Source organism: Lissotriton helveticus, chromosome 8 (genome assembly GCF_964261635.1).
Source record: "Lissotriton helveticus chromosome 8, aLisHel1.1, whole genome shotgun sequence".
NCBI lineage: Eukaryota > Metazoa > Chordata > Amphibia > Caudata > Salamandridae > Lissotriton > Lissotriton helveticus.
In genome coordinates this window covers 1,244,840,047-1,244,854,172 of record NC_136069.1, presented here as the reverse complement: position 1 = coordinate 1,244,854,172, position 14,126 = coordinate 1,244,840,047, and the positions used below count along the sequence as shown (strand labels likewise).

Genomic DNA, 14,126 nt, shown 5'->3' with positions numbered 1-14,126 from the left:
AATTAACCAACTAACAAAGATGCAAGAAGAAATTATTTTACCTCTTGCTTTATTTTGCCATTACTTGCTTCATTTGTGCATTTGCTTATGTTTCTATGCAGATTTATTGGAATCATTGCTTCCTTGTTTTATGGTTTCTAATTCTCATTGTGTATGCCACTTATTCAACTGTATCCTTCAAAAAGTACCTGACTGCTTTCAATCAGTGTAGTTAGAATGGCTGATACAAACATAAACCAGCACAACACACTTTCTTAGGGTGCAAGTGCTTTGTTGAGTGGTGAAGTCCATTTGGACAATGTAAATGCTGCACCAGATGTGGATTTCCTTTGAGGAGCTTGGCTATGTCAACATATGCCTCTTCATGCTTCCGCTCAAACTCATTGTGAACTGTGGGCAGAGGTAGGTCGGAATTCCATTTGTCTGTACACAGTAAACAGATCCGTGGCTTAGTGAAACCAGCCCATCTGCTATTTCTTGGGTTGTTATTGGTTCTCCGGTGAACCAGAAAAATGCAGGATTCTGGTCTAAGTGCAACTCCCAAATCACCTGGAACGTCAATATTTTTGTAAACAATATTTAGGATACAATATTTTTGCTATCCAATATTTCTATGTGCGATACTTTCTCATGCTAACATCTGGGACCAAACCTAACAGGCCTGGCCTGTGACTCGAGGCTGCAGAGCCTGTGAAAACACAACCAAAACGTGGGAGGAAGCAATACTCCAGAACTGGAGGAGTGTTTGAACTTTAAATAGACGTTGTGCAGGAGCCAAGAGATTCACGTAGGATAGCTGGCCTGCAGACGTCATCCGGGTCTGGAGCTGCATTCTCATCTATCATTGAAAGAGTTAGTGAAGCTGCACTGCCCCTTACTCATCACATGCCTTTTGGGTGCTTGTATCCCTCCTCCCAAGACACAAAGGTAAAAGGAGCAAATCTGCCTTCAGCATTGGATTCCTCTGTTGGCTGAATAAGGTGTACAGATTCCAGAAGCATTTGAACTATCTTCCTAGCTCATATTGCTTAAAGAAAATGCACTTAATATAATTAAAACCACAAAAAGTCCAGATCCTAGTGGGAACTGGAGAAGCCACTGACCACAGCAGGTACCACTGGCCTCTGGGAAATACTGACAGCAAACTGAAAATCCTGAGATAGAGGCTCTTAAAGTTGTAGCACTAGAGGCTCTCTCTAGTGAGTGCTGACCACTACTACATTTCTATCTTTATATACATCACAACCAGTTGGATGCTAATTTGGTCTAAAACTCCAGCAACTGTGGAATGCGTGTGTCTAACAGACAACGGTGACAGGGCCATGAGTCATTACTGATTTAATTACCCAATCTTCAGAAGAGCAGAACTGTCTTCAGTGGGAAGCGGTCTTTGTGTCTGGTGGTTTTTGCAAACAAGATTTCTAACAGCACTCATTTTATTGTACTACCTACAAACTGAGCATCTGTATAGTGTGGTGCCCAAGGATGGACCAGCATCAGATTTGGGTCCACAATCCTTGCACCTGTATTCCTTGCTGAACCCTGAATTCCTAAAGGGAGGAATCCTCCCCTATAAGACCAACTAACCAAGTACATCCAGAAATCCCCAACCTAACCTGACTTCAGACCTAAAAGATAACATTGGTCAAGGGATAATGTTACAGACTATCTAGCGCTTAGGACAGAAGAGATACAATAACATTTGGGAGTTATATCAGTCATTGAAGGAGCTTGCACCTTCTGCTTTTCTGTGTGTAACCTGTCTGTAACCTATGTATATACATATATGTAAATTAGTGTCATTTTGTGTCTTCTTAAAAGATGCTGTGCTGATTGGATATTATTATATTTGTGGGTTTTGTAAAGGGTTCCTTACTACTATGCGGGAGCTACAGAGCCCTTTAGGAAGGAGATAACAAAATAGAGCTAGTGTAAAGTCTCAATGGTAGAGGGATAGAGTAGCTGTCATTGCAGTGAAAGCAACTACTTGAAAAATCATTTAACCAAAGGCTGAGCTATAACAAAAAGCACTGAATGGTTTTACAATGTTCAGTGGGTCTGAGATTTTGAAGACGATGGACAGTTTTAGGCATCTGGTTGGTAAGGCAATGTTGGTCAGGTGGTTAGCATAAGGATAACCGTTCACCCACGCACCAGGTTGAACAAATGGGGGTTTAGGGATCTGTTTAACTAAAATCATGTTTTAGTTTCAGGGGGGTTATTCGACAGTTTCATAGGGAGGAGTCTTGAACATCAAGGAATCTTCTGACACATTTCTCGTAGAGTGTAATTTCAATGTGAATGGAGGATAAATAGAATACGATTGGTGTAATGTAGGACTCTGAATGGAGAGTATGAGACGAACAGTTTAGAGAGGTAGCCCACCTATAAGGTGAGGCTTTTAAGGTGAGACAAGGGCTTTGAAACTATTATTACTTTAACGAGGAGCCAAAGCAGTAATTTCAGTACTGGTGTAATATGATAATGGAGCTTTTTAGGTTATACAGGTCAATAGCCTTGTTCAGGCGTCAGAGACTTACAAGTAATTTGGTTGGGAGATCAATGTACAGACAGTTGGAATAATTTAAGCGGGACATGACCAGAGCAAGTATTAGGTGGTTTTTGATATAGGAGGAGGAAAGGAAAGATTCCTCAAAGCAAGTGCAAGTAGCAGAAGGCTATTTTGTACCCAGCAATTGTTGGTGGATTGAAAGTAAAATTGCATTCAAACAGTACACCCAGGTTACAATCTTTTTTTAATGTTGAAGGGAGTTGGCGGGGCTTGTTACACATAGGGAAGAAAAGAATAAGGCAATGGAGCAAGTTTGCAATAATTAATTTTTTAGCAAAATGTAATTTATTTCACCTTTCAAGCAAAATAGATTTTTCTGCATCCAAGGATGAAAAAAGGACAGGCAATGAATACATGTTGTGGGTTCCTCAAATTATCGTCAAGCTTAAGCTAAAACTGTATGTCATCTGCGTGCATTTGGTAGCCAATCTTGAGAGAATCTAGTGATAGTGAGCAGTCCCATGTGGACCCTGAACAGAGATGGTGCAAAGAAGTCGTCTTGGGGTACCCCACTTCTGATGGTCACAATACTTGACAGGAAGGGATCCTGTTTAACTTGGTGCGGCATGCTAAGAAGGGGGGATGCCAACCATAACAAAGCAATTGCATGAATATCGGCTGAATCTACCAGTCTTTTAAGAAGTCCTTTATGGCTGATGTCACCAAAAGCAACTGAGCGGTCTAACAGAATCAGAGCGTGATACACTTTCATTGCAGATGTTGCAGAGTTCCTCCCTGATGTTCAGTAGTATTGTTTTGGCCTGAAGCCACTTAAAAGCTATTTAACAGGTCAGGAGAAATGGTGAGTGGACAGTTCATGGGTGAAGACAGTATAGAGTACCACAGCAACACAAAGTAGGCGGAGATGGGTCCATAACTAGACTAGTATCTGGACTGTCAGAGTGTTGTTTCTGGGACAGAGATAATGATAGTTTATGCATCTGGGGAATTATTCCAGGCTATAGGGAGGCATTGTTTAGCCCAGTGAAAATAGAAACCAGAGTTATATTTCCAAAGATGATAATATTGACAATGGAGATGTCTGAAGATAGGGAAGATTTTTTTGTTGAAAGAGGCGTAAAACTAACATACATTAATCTCATTTACAGTGGCAATCTCAGAAAAGGGGGGGTGGGTGGATGTGGTTTGCAGTTGTTTAATGACTGATCAAACTCCTCGATCTGTGGAGAGACATTTGAGAGGTGAAATGTTTGATTTTGTCGATGAAGAAAGACTTGAGTTTGTCATGAAGATCTGTCATGGGTGTTAAATTCTAGATGGTGGGCTGGGGACAACAACGCTTTTTGTATTTGGCAGAGTTCTGTGGTTGACTACTTTTGCTATGGTGATGCTAATTGGGAACTATTCTTTCTTGCTTCACACATTGTAATTTAGGAAGCTACTTAATGCTATTAATTGTGTATTGGAAGTTCTTTCCTCATCCACTTCTTAGACTAATCCTTAACTGCTCACCTTTTCTAACTTGAGAGCCGAATATAAAAAGGAAGCACTTGGTTATTCAGTTTTTGCGCGCTTGTGGCCCTGTGAGACCAGTGCTAAATAACAAATAACAATAGCCAAACTGGAGACAGCTGGAACCACAACTGCCTCAGGACCATAAGAATAGGCCTATTATGAACAACATTACAGTGCATGGTGCCAAGAGCATACTTTTGTGGCGGTTTGCTAATTGGCAATTGAGAAAGAGTAGTAGGATGTTCCATGATTTGCCTGGTGTGTTCCTCAAACAAATGGGGCACTGCACTACATACACTTTATGAACTATTACAGTTTTTGTACTACGGACAATGCTCCACGAAAGACAAACAGACAATAAAGACAGCTCAAGGGTCCCTCAGAGCACAGACACACAGCAATGATAGTGGGAGAGGGGAACATTATTGCGCCCCACAAGAGTGGATATAGTTCATAACTTTGTGGCTCAGGCCATGGTGCAACACACTGATAGTCTAAATTCTGTCCACTTTAACTGGCACAGCAGAGATGTGGCATTCACACACAAAATTAAAAGGAGATCTGCCCTTTGACAGTCAGGCAACTTGCCTCGAGTCCAGCTAAGTCGAATGCTAGGTACACATAATTCAACATAGCCCAAAATGTTTAGAGGCCATGCAGATCGACGACAAACAATATACAAAGGTTGGCTCTATCCAGGGCCCCATGCTGGAATGCTAATATTGTAAGCCTATATGACTTTTTAGTTCTAAAGTTTTACTTTTCTGGCATGGACACTTTGGCATGACTGAACTAGCTAGTTACTAGGGACATGGCTGGTTTGAGAGAAGAGCAGACATTTTAAATGCCTTTTATCTCACTGCAAGAACTAGAGAGTATGATGTTTTAAAGATACATGAAAATAAAGTGACTGCCTACCAGACTCTGTTCTATAAGGAGGCAGAAAAGTATAGCGTTCCCAACTTCTCGAAGATTCTGAAAACACACAGTCTTGAGTTCTGCATACTCGACGATGTCCTTCAGCTGATGGTGGAAAAACTCCAGGATACCTGCAAGTTAAAAATAAATGAGGAGGAATGACAATGCTATGACAAGTAATCAAACATGGGAAAAACAACCAGTAAAAATGATAAATATCATATGCAGCCTCTTACATTTCATGTGTAAATGTATATGGTGTGATGAATAAAGTGGTCGGCAATCTTAGCTGATGCGGCTCACAACCATTTAAAATAGTTGTTCACTTTTCTTTATAATAAGCAATTACAACAATGATTTCTCTCTTGGGCCTTCTAACCTTCAAGAAGATTATTTCTTCACAAAATGGGCCACATAAAGTGGATATGTTGCTGGTCATTACTGCAGAAACCGGCCAACACAAACTATTCCTGTTCATTCTTACTTTACCAACACAAAGAAATCTACAACTGGAGACTGCTCCAACTCTGCAGCATTTTGCGGGAAGCTGAAGACACACATTTTTAAAGAGCACTACATCACAATGCAGTAAGTCCACCTCTGCTCTCAGAACCCAACTGCCCATCTAATAATCTCTCTGTGTCTGCATTTTTTGCCTTTTACCCGGCACAGTATTCCATAGTAGTCTTTTGGCTAGGTTCGCGCTACTCAAACCACACATATATACAGTATATTACAACTAGCAAATAAAGATCATCATTTAAAAAGGCAATACAGCAATGACTGTTTGAGAAGGTTTTCAGTAATTTCATGAGGGACAGTTGCGCAATCTTGGAAATCTGTGTTTCTGAAAGAATATAAGCTTTCTTGTAAACCCATTTGGCTCCCGTAGTTTACCAAACAGTGTGCTCTTGGGCAATCCTGCACCTCAGATTAGTTATCTGGGAACAGTTTGAGCATTTAAAGACATGCTAGGTGACCACATCTAGAAATATTTAGCACATCTGACTTGAAGATCCAGAGGGGTACTTACTGGACAGTTTTCTCCCCCCCAAAGAAAACAGGCAGACACAAGGTTTATAAACTTGGTGCTTCAAAACAGTACTGGGTATGGTGGAGCACATGCAGGGCTCTTCATACTGTGCAGTTGAAATGGGCAGAGGCCTAAAGTGGAGTAGTCCAAAATCGTAAAGAAGAAACCATTGGCCAGGCAGCGAAATCCTTATTTCATTTATCAGAGAAGGCAACCATTCAGGGTTCAAAATAATACATGATTTCTCACCCAAATGGCATTAGGTTGTTCTTCTAATAGGACCTCACACCTTCGAAATACTCCATACATACCGAAGTCACCTATGCCCCAGCCTGATGAAGATTCAACATCACTCAGCAATACAAGATCCTGAGCTATTAAATTGTTTTGTTCAAATTTAGTTACACTATTAACCACAGAATGAGATGTGCAATGTATCAATATAGAAGCTGATGTTACATGGTAACAAATATGAATAAATAATTCATGGATACCTACACAGCAAAGGAGCAGTATGATGAGCAATGTAAACTAGTAGGCTACACAAATACCATAACGCTATGTACCAACTAAATGCAGGTGATATGAAGCAAATATGAGGAAAATGGTGAAATATGTATACAATGTTTATGAATATTGAAAATAAATTTGAAAAAATAAAATTTCCGACTTGAAAGTTGTCATGAGGCCTTGGCGTTTTTGGACTAATAAGTAGTGGTTTAGGCAAATGTCATTCTGACTGGGTTGAATACATTAGAACACACACATGTATGCCCTTAATCGAGGGGAAACTGTATTCCTTTGTTAGATTCCACCTGCTCAGTCTTCAAAGAGTCCATATTCCCTCCTTCACTTAAAAATAGTTCCCCCCTTCACTTAAAAATATCAATCATGAATGAAACCTAATTTCCACATATAGTTCCACATTTAGTTCTTGTGGGTGGAGACCATAGATTCTGGTTTGGTTTTAGGAGTCAATTAGTATTGATGGACCTGAAGGCAAGGCTGGCGGAGGAAAACATAAGCTTGGCGAATGTCTCCATACGTTTTTACTCTGTCAGGAGGGGTTGAAGGAAATGCATTAGGGTTAAGGTGACTCATGGATGCCTGTACTACCAAGCTCTCTGAAGTGTGTTGTTGAAGTAGAGAATGCAGATCCCTGGGAGCAGGCATATGCCTCCTTGCCCTTGCCTATTAACTGAGGAGCAAGATACTGGATTCATCTAAATGCCCACTAGCACATCAGTATGGGATTCACTCAAGAAAAATCAAAGGTTCTTGGTTTATTTGGCATGGGGTGAGCATCTCCGTTAAAAAATGTGTCTTCATCTCTGTTGTGGGTAGGGTGAGATCCAAAACTGCCATTCTCCTAATAACTGTTGTGAAGGAGTAAGACTCCTCTGTAGCCACAATTACATTAGGGTAGGAAAGAAATGTCTGGGGAGGTACCCAGCCCACTGGCATCCTGCAAATCCAGGAGTAGGTTTCCGTCATCATAATGAAGATCACCACCATCATCAGCATGAGTTTGGGAGGTTTCTGTGTCAGAGTAGGAGTACAGGAGAGTCATTTGGTGGTGGTGGGTGCGGTTTCCATCGTTGGACGCCAGGACCAGTGTCAAGACCCACTATATTAAAAAAAGTAGGGGTTTACCCAAATTACCCTCCTATACCTGGGTAAAGAACAATGCAACGATAAAGTAGAAAAAATGGCAAGGAGGAAAAGATATATATATATAGATATCTCTATTTACATAGGGAACTGTATATTCCCCTATTAACAGTACAAAGTCCTGTCATTAGTTCATGTTCCTTCTTTACAACAAAACAATCACCTACCAAGGACACATGGTGTCAAGGCCCAGGCACCGGTTGTGGCGCCACAGCTCGAGTCAGTGGAGTTGGGCTAAGGGATGGGAGCCAGCCTCGAAGCGAGGTCGAGAGGCAAGGTCAGTACCGGGGACAGATCCACCTGCAGTAACCCAATTGGAGGCCAGCTCGGATGCTTAGGGCCTAAAGGAGCTCAAGAGGGATCAAGTTGGGTACCACATTTTTTTTCCAAGGCCAGCTTAAACTCATACACCTGCTCAGGCATTGCCGATGGGCGGGGGACGTTCAGATCAATTAGGGAACAGATTCCGAGTGGGGGTGAGGGGACGGGCGAGGGGTGTTAATGATGGCGTGGCCCGGAAGTACTCTGGGTGTTGCGAGACTCTGAAAGGTGGGAGTGGGGGGACAAAGGAGACCCCTGCTTCGATTTCATGTGCTTTTTTGACTTCTTGAACTTACCTAAACTCTTGGACGTCAAAGATGGATGGACGTGAAATTGAGCCTGGGGACATTCGCGCCGTCAACCTCGACCGGTATGGAGCCATCTTCAGCTTCTTCCAAAGTTCTGTGATGGCACGTTTGGCTTTGTGGATGACCACATTATTCATCTTTGTGCAGCATTCTCATGATGCAGAGTCATGCCTGGAGTCGAAGCAGCAGAGACAGTCATAATGAATGCCTGTAACAGACCTCTTGGTGTTGCAGTCCTTGTAGGGTTTATACCCTGTGGGTTTCGGATGGGAGATGTCTCTAGCACACTTGGTAAATTTGAGGGAAATAACACTGCCAAACTGACAGGGTTCGATGGAGCTCCGGACCCACATTGGAATGCGTGGAACTATTGGAAATTACGTCAGCGTGAGGACGTGGCGCAGAAGCCCTAACCTCACATCGGGATGGATCCGATGCAGAGCAGCAGGACACCACCTACGAATGCGCAACGGAATGACTTTCAACATTCTCTCCATCCTGTCTCACGCCTGGGGGGAATTCACAAGGTGAAGAATCTACGGTTAGACGCATCTATCAGAAATTATTTTCCCTTCCTGCACAACTTCCTTTACCCTTTTCTTATAAGCCTCGGTGAGGTGCTTGAGCAACTCCTCTGTCTATTTGCATTGGTGCCCATCATATTTGGAGAGCAGGGCAAGCTTTTGGTACCGTGGCATGGGGTGTGCAAAGAGGTACTGCTCAGAATCTGAATGAAAAGTGTGTGCTGGGAACATTTGTGGTATTAGTGGTGGTGGGGCAGTGGTCTGCCTTTTTCTTTTTTGGCAGTAGGGTGGGCCTTGAGCTCGTCTGAGATAGCCTCCTCAAAATTAAAATTACATTTTTTTGCAAAGGCAGTGTGATGTGGGGTGGCCGAGCAACAAAATGGCTGATTTCCGGGTCAATAAAGATACTGCTCTCCCTAGTGTCAGGCTGCTCAATGTCCTCTTCGAAAGGTTATGGACTGCTTGCAGTTGAGGGTTACCTCGACTTCAGAGTTGATCTCTGTGACAAAGAGTTGCAGCTGGAATAGGGTCAGCCCTATTTTGTCTTCGAGATTTCTCTGGCATTTAAGATGTGTTTTGGTACCAAATGGTCGAGACTGCAGTAGGCAATACAGGCCGTTCAGCCTTTTTCATTGGAGGTTTGTTGGCGAAGGCAAGGCGCTCTCAGGGCCATTCCTTGCCATGCAACTGAGGCTCCATTTGAGGTAGAATCCCAGAGGGAAACATCTCGGTGTATGGAGGGAGAGTGTCTGTCTAAGGCACTGGGTGGTGTTCTTGACCTCAGGGTCACCACCGAAACCATAGTGTGGTCCTAGTCCTAGGTGCAAGTTTCATGGAGGGTCCTTGAGAATCTTGGTCTCAAAAGTTGGAGTTGTTAGAGGACATGCAAGAAGGAATCCAGTCCTATAGGGCTTTTGGGCTACCTGAGGGCTGGCCGCTTTCATCATCGAAGTCAATTTCCCCTAAAGTCGTTGGCTGCCTATGGTGACTGTAGTGTCCTGGTGCTACATCACTGTGTAGTGCACCCATCTTCTATCCTGTAGGTGCCATGTTATCTCTTTGAATAGAAGGTGTAAAACAGCAAAAAAGTGATCTTGGGTCCCTCGTCAGAAAGAGGTTACAGACCTGATGCTCACCCCTCCATCAGAATTTATATTTACAAACGGGGATGAATTTAAATGGTGTATTTACATACCCTGCCCCCAAATGAGTCATTCCAAAATGATCAGGCCCTTGACTCATCAGAGTATTTTGTTCCAAAACAGTCGACGTTTACATGATGTACTTGTTGTCATGAAAGATTGGTGCTCCAGGCCAATAGCGTTAAAATCTGTATTTTGGTACAAAGCAATAACTAAGCAATTGCCAAGACTTCTAAATCCAAAGGGGAAAAAAACAATCTAAGGTGGAGTTTTGTGACCTAGTGCAGCTCTACAGCGTAACTATTCAGTCGAAGAAAAACAACTTGCAATGTATGAACCTAATAATTGATGGCAGAAGTGTGCACAGCATGTGACTGCAAGCAGCACATGCTGCAAATCGTTTTTAACAGGTGAAAATATTCCCTGTGAGAAGGTCAAGTGTTTACTCAGCATATCTCCTGCAGAGGGAATCCCCTAAAAGAAAGTATCGGTCACAGCTTTGTCCCTTGCCTAATGAGCTAAAGTTCCCTCAGGCGAAATATTTGCTGCTTCATAGCATTCCCTGATACTAATCACTCTTCACCTGAAGTATGCTTCTTACAGCTGCACTACCATACGCAACAAAGAGTTAAATGTCTATTTTAAACTCATCAGACCATATGTGTAATGGCTGAACACTGTCTTTTGGTCTTGCTTATGTATACTTTGCTCTGCCTAAGATATGCAAGGAGGAAAGTAAATAGACAACTGCATTTATTGATTTTAGTGGCATATGGTTTAAGCCTTTGCCAAAAAATGGTTTCACCCATAAAATTACTTTTGCAAATAGTGTGTATGGTGGGTCTGATGGACAAAGCCAGCATCTCAGTGTCCCTTGTGGATAGTCATCCACACTAGAAAAACAATCCTCAATCTTAAATATTTTAGATTCCAACTGTGCAGGTGCTCGAGCCCTAGAGCTCTCAACTGAGACACATGCAAAATGAGGTGCTATCATACAATAACGCAGGGAACTAAAGGAACCTACAAACCAGACCTTTCTACTGCTGTGAAAGTTTAAAAAAGGGAAGGCCCATTTGAATTCCTAAAAAATACAGGAAGGGCCGCCAAGTAATCCCTTACTGTTGCATCTTCCATACCTTCGTTACCAAGTTGTAAAGAAAAGCCAAAATAAAACAACCACAGATGAGGAAGCTTCAAGTGAATCCAGAATTATCTTATTGCAATGCTTGCCAAACCTTATTTATCTACATTAGGAAAGATGCTTGGCACTCAAATGTCTGGCATTCACCGTGGCATTGGCATGTCCCCAAACAAGTCACATCCTATAAATCTTAGTCCTTCAGGAGCCTGATGTGTTAATGCATATTGTTCTGGGATGAAGCATTTTTCTCTTTTTGCTGCATCAAAAGGGATGGAAAAGGGGCAACATAAGTGACATCTTGTTGAGTAAAGACCTGACTACCAGATCCTCTTGGCCCACTCTAAAGCCACCTGGCTAGTGGTCATCTGAAACGTTTTCAGCAACATGTGAACAACTAGATACAAAGGACAATCATTTACCAAGGGTTTTCCATTAGACATTATTTTGTGCAGGTAACACCAAAATGCTGAAGAAAAGTCCACCAATTTTTAATGGAGTAGTTCCATAACTATAATTTGGTGCCTTTTCTTAGCATGAAGAATGGTTGTTGTTTAGCTTTTTTGGAGAGTGTCCTGTACACAAGAGCCACTACAGAATATAATCATTAATGATCACTAATTCTGAAAGATCGAGGAGACCCTCAGCACCACCAACCTCCCTATGTTTGAATAGACTGGTGGACAGACTGTCAGTAGCTCCAGTCCTTTATGATCCACAGTATGTGATGCGCCCTAGAGGACTGGGGTATATAACATCCACCACAGTGCCAGCTTCACACATTCAAAGACCGCAATGGTGCAGGCACCTGCCCTGTAAATAGGCAAGGTGGGCTGGGAGAAAAAAGGTTCAAAAACCACCCCTTGCATTTGGGCAAGGCAGAGGGGGGTTTAGAAATATACTTACATGTATTTAGAAAGATTGGGCTTAGAGAGTACCAGTAACAGACATTGTCACCATTTTCAAAAGGAAACACATTTCTTCTCAGAGAAGAATCACAACACCTAATGTGCAAAACCAGAAATCAAATATTATTGGGGGAACAAGTTAAGGTAAAAGGGGGAGTGGAGTGTGGGCAGAGCTGAGGTTAAGTTACAACCTTAATACTCATTCTTCACTTGTGGAAGTTTAGTAAATTAGAAACAAGATGTGAATAAGGAACTGAAAAGTAAATGTGCAGTCCATTGTTCCACCCTGACAGTTTATGCTAACTGGGCCAACAGACCCAAATTCAATTTAAGACCGACTTGAAGATTTGCCACATTTATTTTGAGCCAATTTAATAAAAAGTCAATGAGAAGATGCACATCAGACAATAAATCGAATTTTCGAGAATCGTATCTATACAAAGAAGTAATATCTTTTTTTGCTAAAACTAAAATTAAGGGCCCTAGGTAGTAATGTCCTAAGGTGGCTAATGAATGGATGAAAGGACAAAACGTATCAACATTGTTAAGGGAGGTGCACATTGAAAATGAGAAAACAGAGGGCTTTATGCAACTCATTACTGGAATATAGGTTACTTATGTCTAACCTAAATTAAGCCTCCACCTTTGGCAACCAATATATACTCTAAATAAATGTATATTGAATGTGAAACAAATGATCTACAAAGACTATTTTCAATTCTGCAAAGAAACAAACTTTTATTTTTTGTTAATACCATACTTCATGAGTAAAGTAAATGAATGAACTTTCTATTTCTTTCGTATGTGTTTTTTCACGACTGTTTAGAAGTTCGGCATGAGAACAAGGTTTGTGTCTTGGCATCTAAAAATGATGAAAATAATTTTTGGGGAGGGTAGTTAATGCACCTTTTCTTGCAAATAGCCATACTGCTAGTACTGACGTGAACATCCCCGAGTATAGGTGGGTCAGCCCTTTTACTAAGCTCTATTATAGCGACAAACCGGTCTGAAGTGAGAGAAGCATCACAGAGGATATAACCAGCCCAGGCAGTGCAGACAATTAACATATACTGTCAAGGACGTCAACTTGGCTGTAAATAGATGCTGCGGAATAAAGCACCTGGGCTCGAAGAAGTCCCAGTAGACCCTTTTAAGGGTAATTTGGCGTATTGGGACGAGGATGATTTCTAGCACGAGATGCTCCCCCTCCACCCCCCTAAATCTTGGTCCACGGCAATTATGATCCCAAATTTCAAGAAGGGGGATAGTAGTGATCCTCACTGCTATCGGCCCATATCCTTATTAGTTTCCACAGCAAAGTACTGAGCAGGGTCTTGCTGGATCATCCTGAAAACTGGGCAAATGAGAAGAATATTCTAATACCAGTTCAGTACGGGTTTAAGTCGGGCCTAGGGACAGCTGACCAGGGCCTGAACCTCCATTTAATTATGAGCAAATATGAGCTTGGCCTTTATGGAACTCAGTACAGCGTTCGACAATGTAATCAGGTCGAAGCTCTGGAATATGCCAATAAATACGGGTGCCAACCCAAAAATTATCCACCTATTCGCCCAGTTGTACACAGATGTAGAGGAAAGCATCAGATTTGGGCCAAGCGGGGTCACCACCTCTTTTACAAAAAAAAGAAAAGGAGCTAGGCAGGGTTGAGTGTTGGCAACTGTCCTCTTTAGCTGCTATATCAACGATCTTGACTAACAAATTATAGCTGCTGGAGCTGACCCGCCAAAAGCAGGATATTGCCCATTACCAGTGCTTATGTAAGCGGTCATTTGCATCCTTATTGCTAGGATGGGTGGGTATCCCCTGAAACTACTAGACCCTTTTGCGATCTTTATGTCGGACTTGTGCCTCCGCACAATTACAACAACGTTTTTTGCCATGGTCTGTAGTCGCCCCCGGGAAAGGCGGTCTCCTTTCCATACTGCATGCCCACTTTCACCTATTTGGGGGTCCCTGTTCGGAAGCAAGATCACATGAAGACTGTGAGAATAACCCAACATGAACTAGTCACAGTCTCCCTGTTCATATTTGCAAACTAGGGTCTATGCCTCTGGATGCTGCTATGACAATTTATAAAACCAGACCTGTTTT

The 14,126-nt window shown here is 42.1% G+C and overlaps 1 protein-coding gene across 2 annotated transcripts in view; it reads right to left on the bottom strand.

Annotated features, from left to right (window-relative positions):
• CYFIP1 (cytoplasmic FMR1 interacting protein 1) overlaps positions 1–14,126 on the bottom strand; it is a 488,976-nt gene that overhangs the window by 42,431 nt on the left and 432,419 nt on the right. For both annotated transcript variants that reach the window (XM_078658231.1, XM_078658230.1), the window contains exon 26: positions 4,967–5,097. In XM_078658231.1, the coding sequence (XP_078514357.1) occupies positions 4,967–5,097 (131 nt within the window). The remainder of the gene's footprint in view (positions 1–4,966; positions 5,098–14,126) is intronic.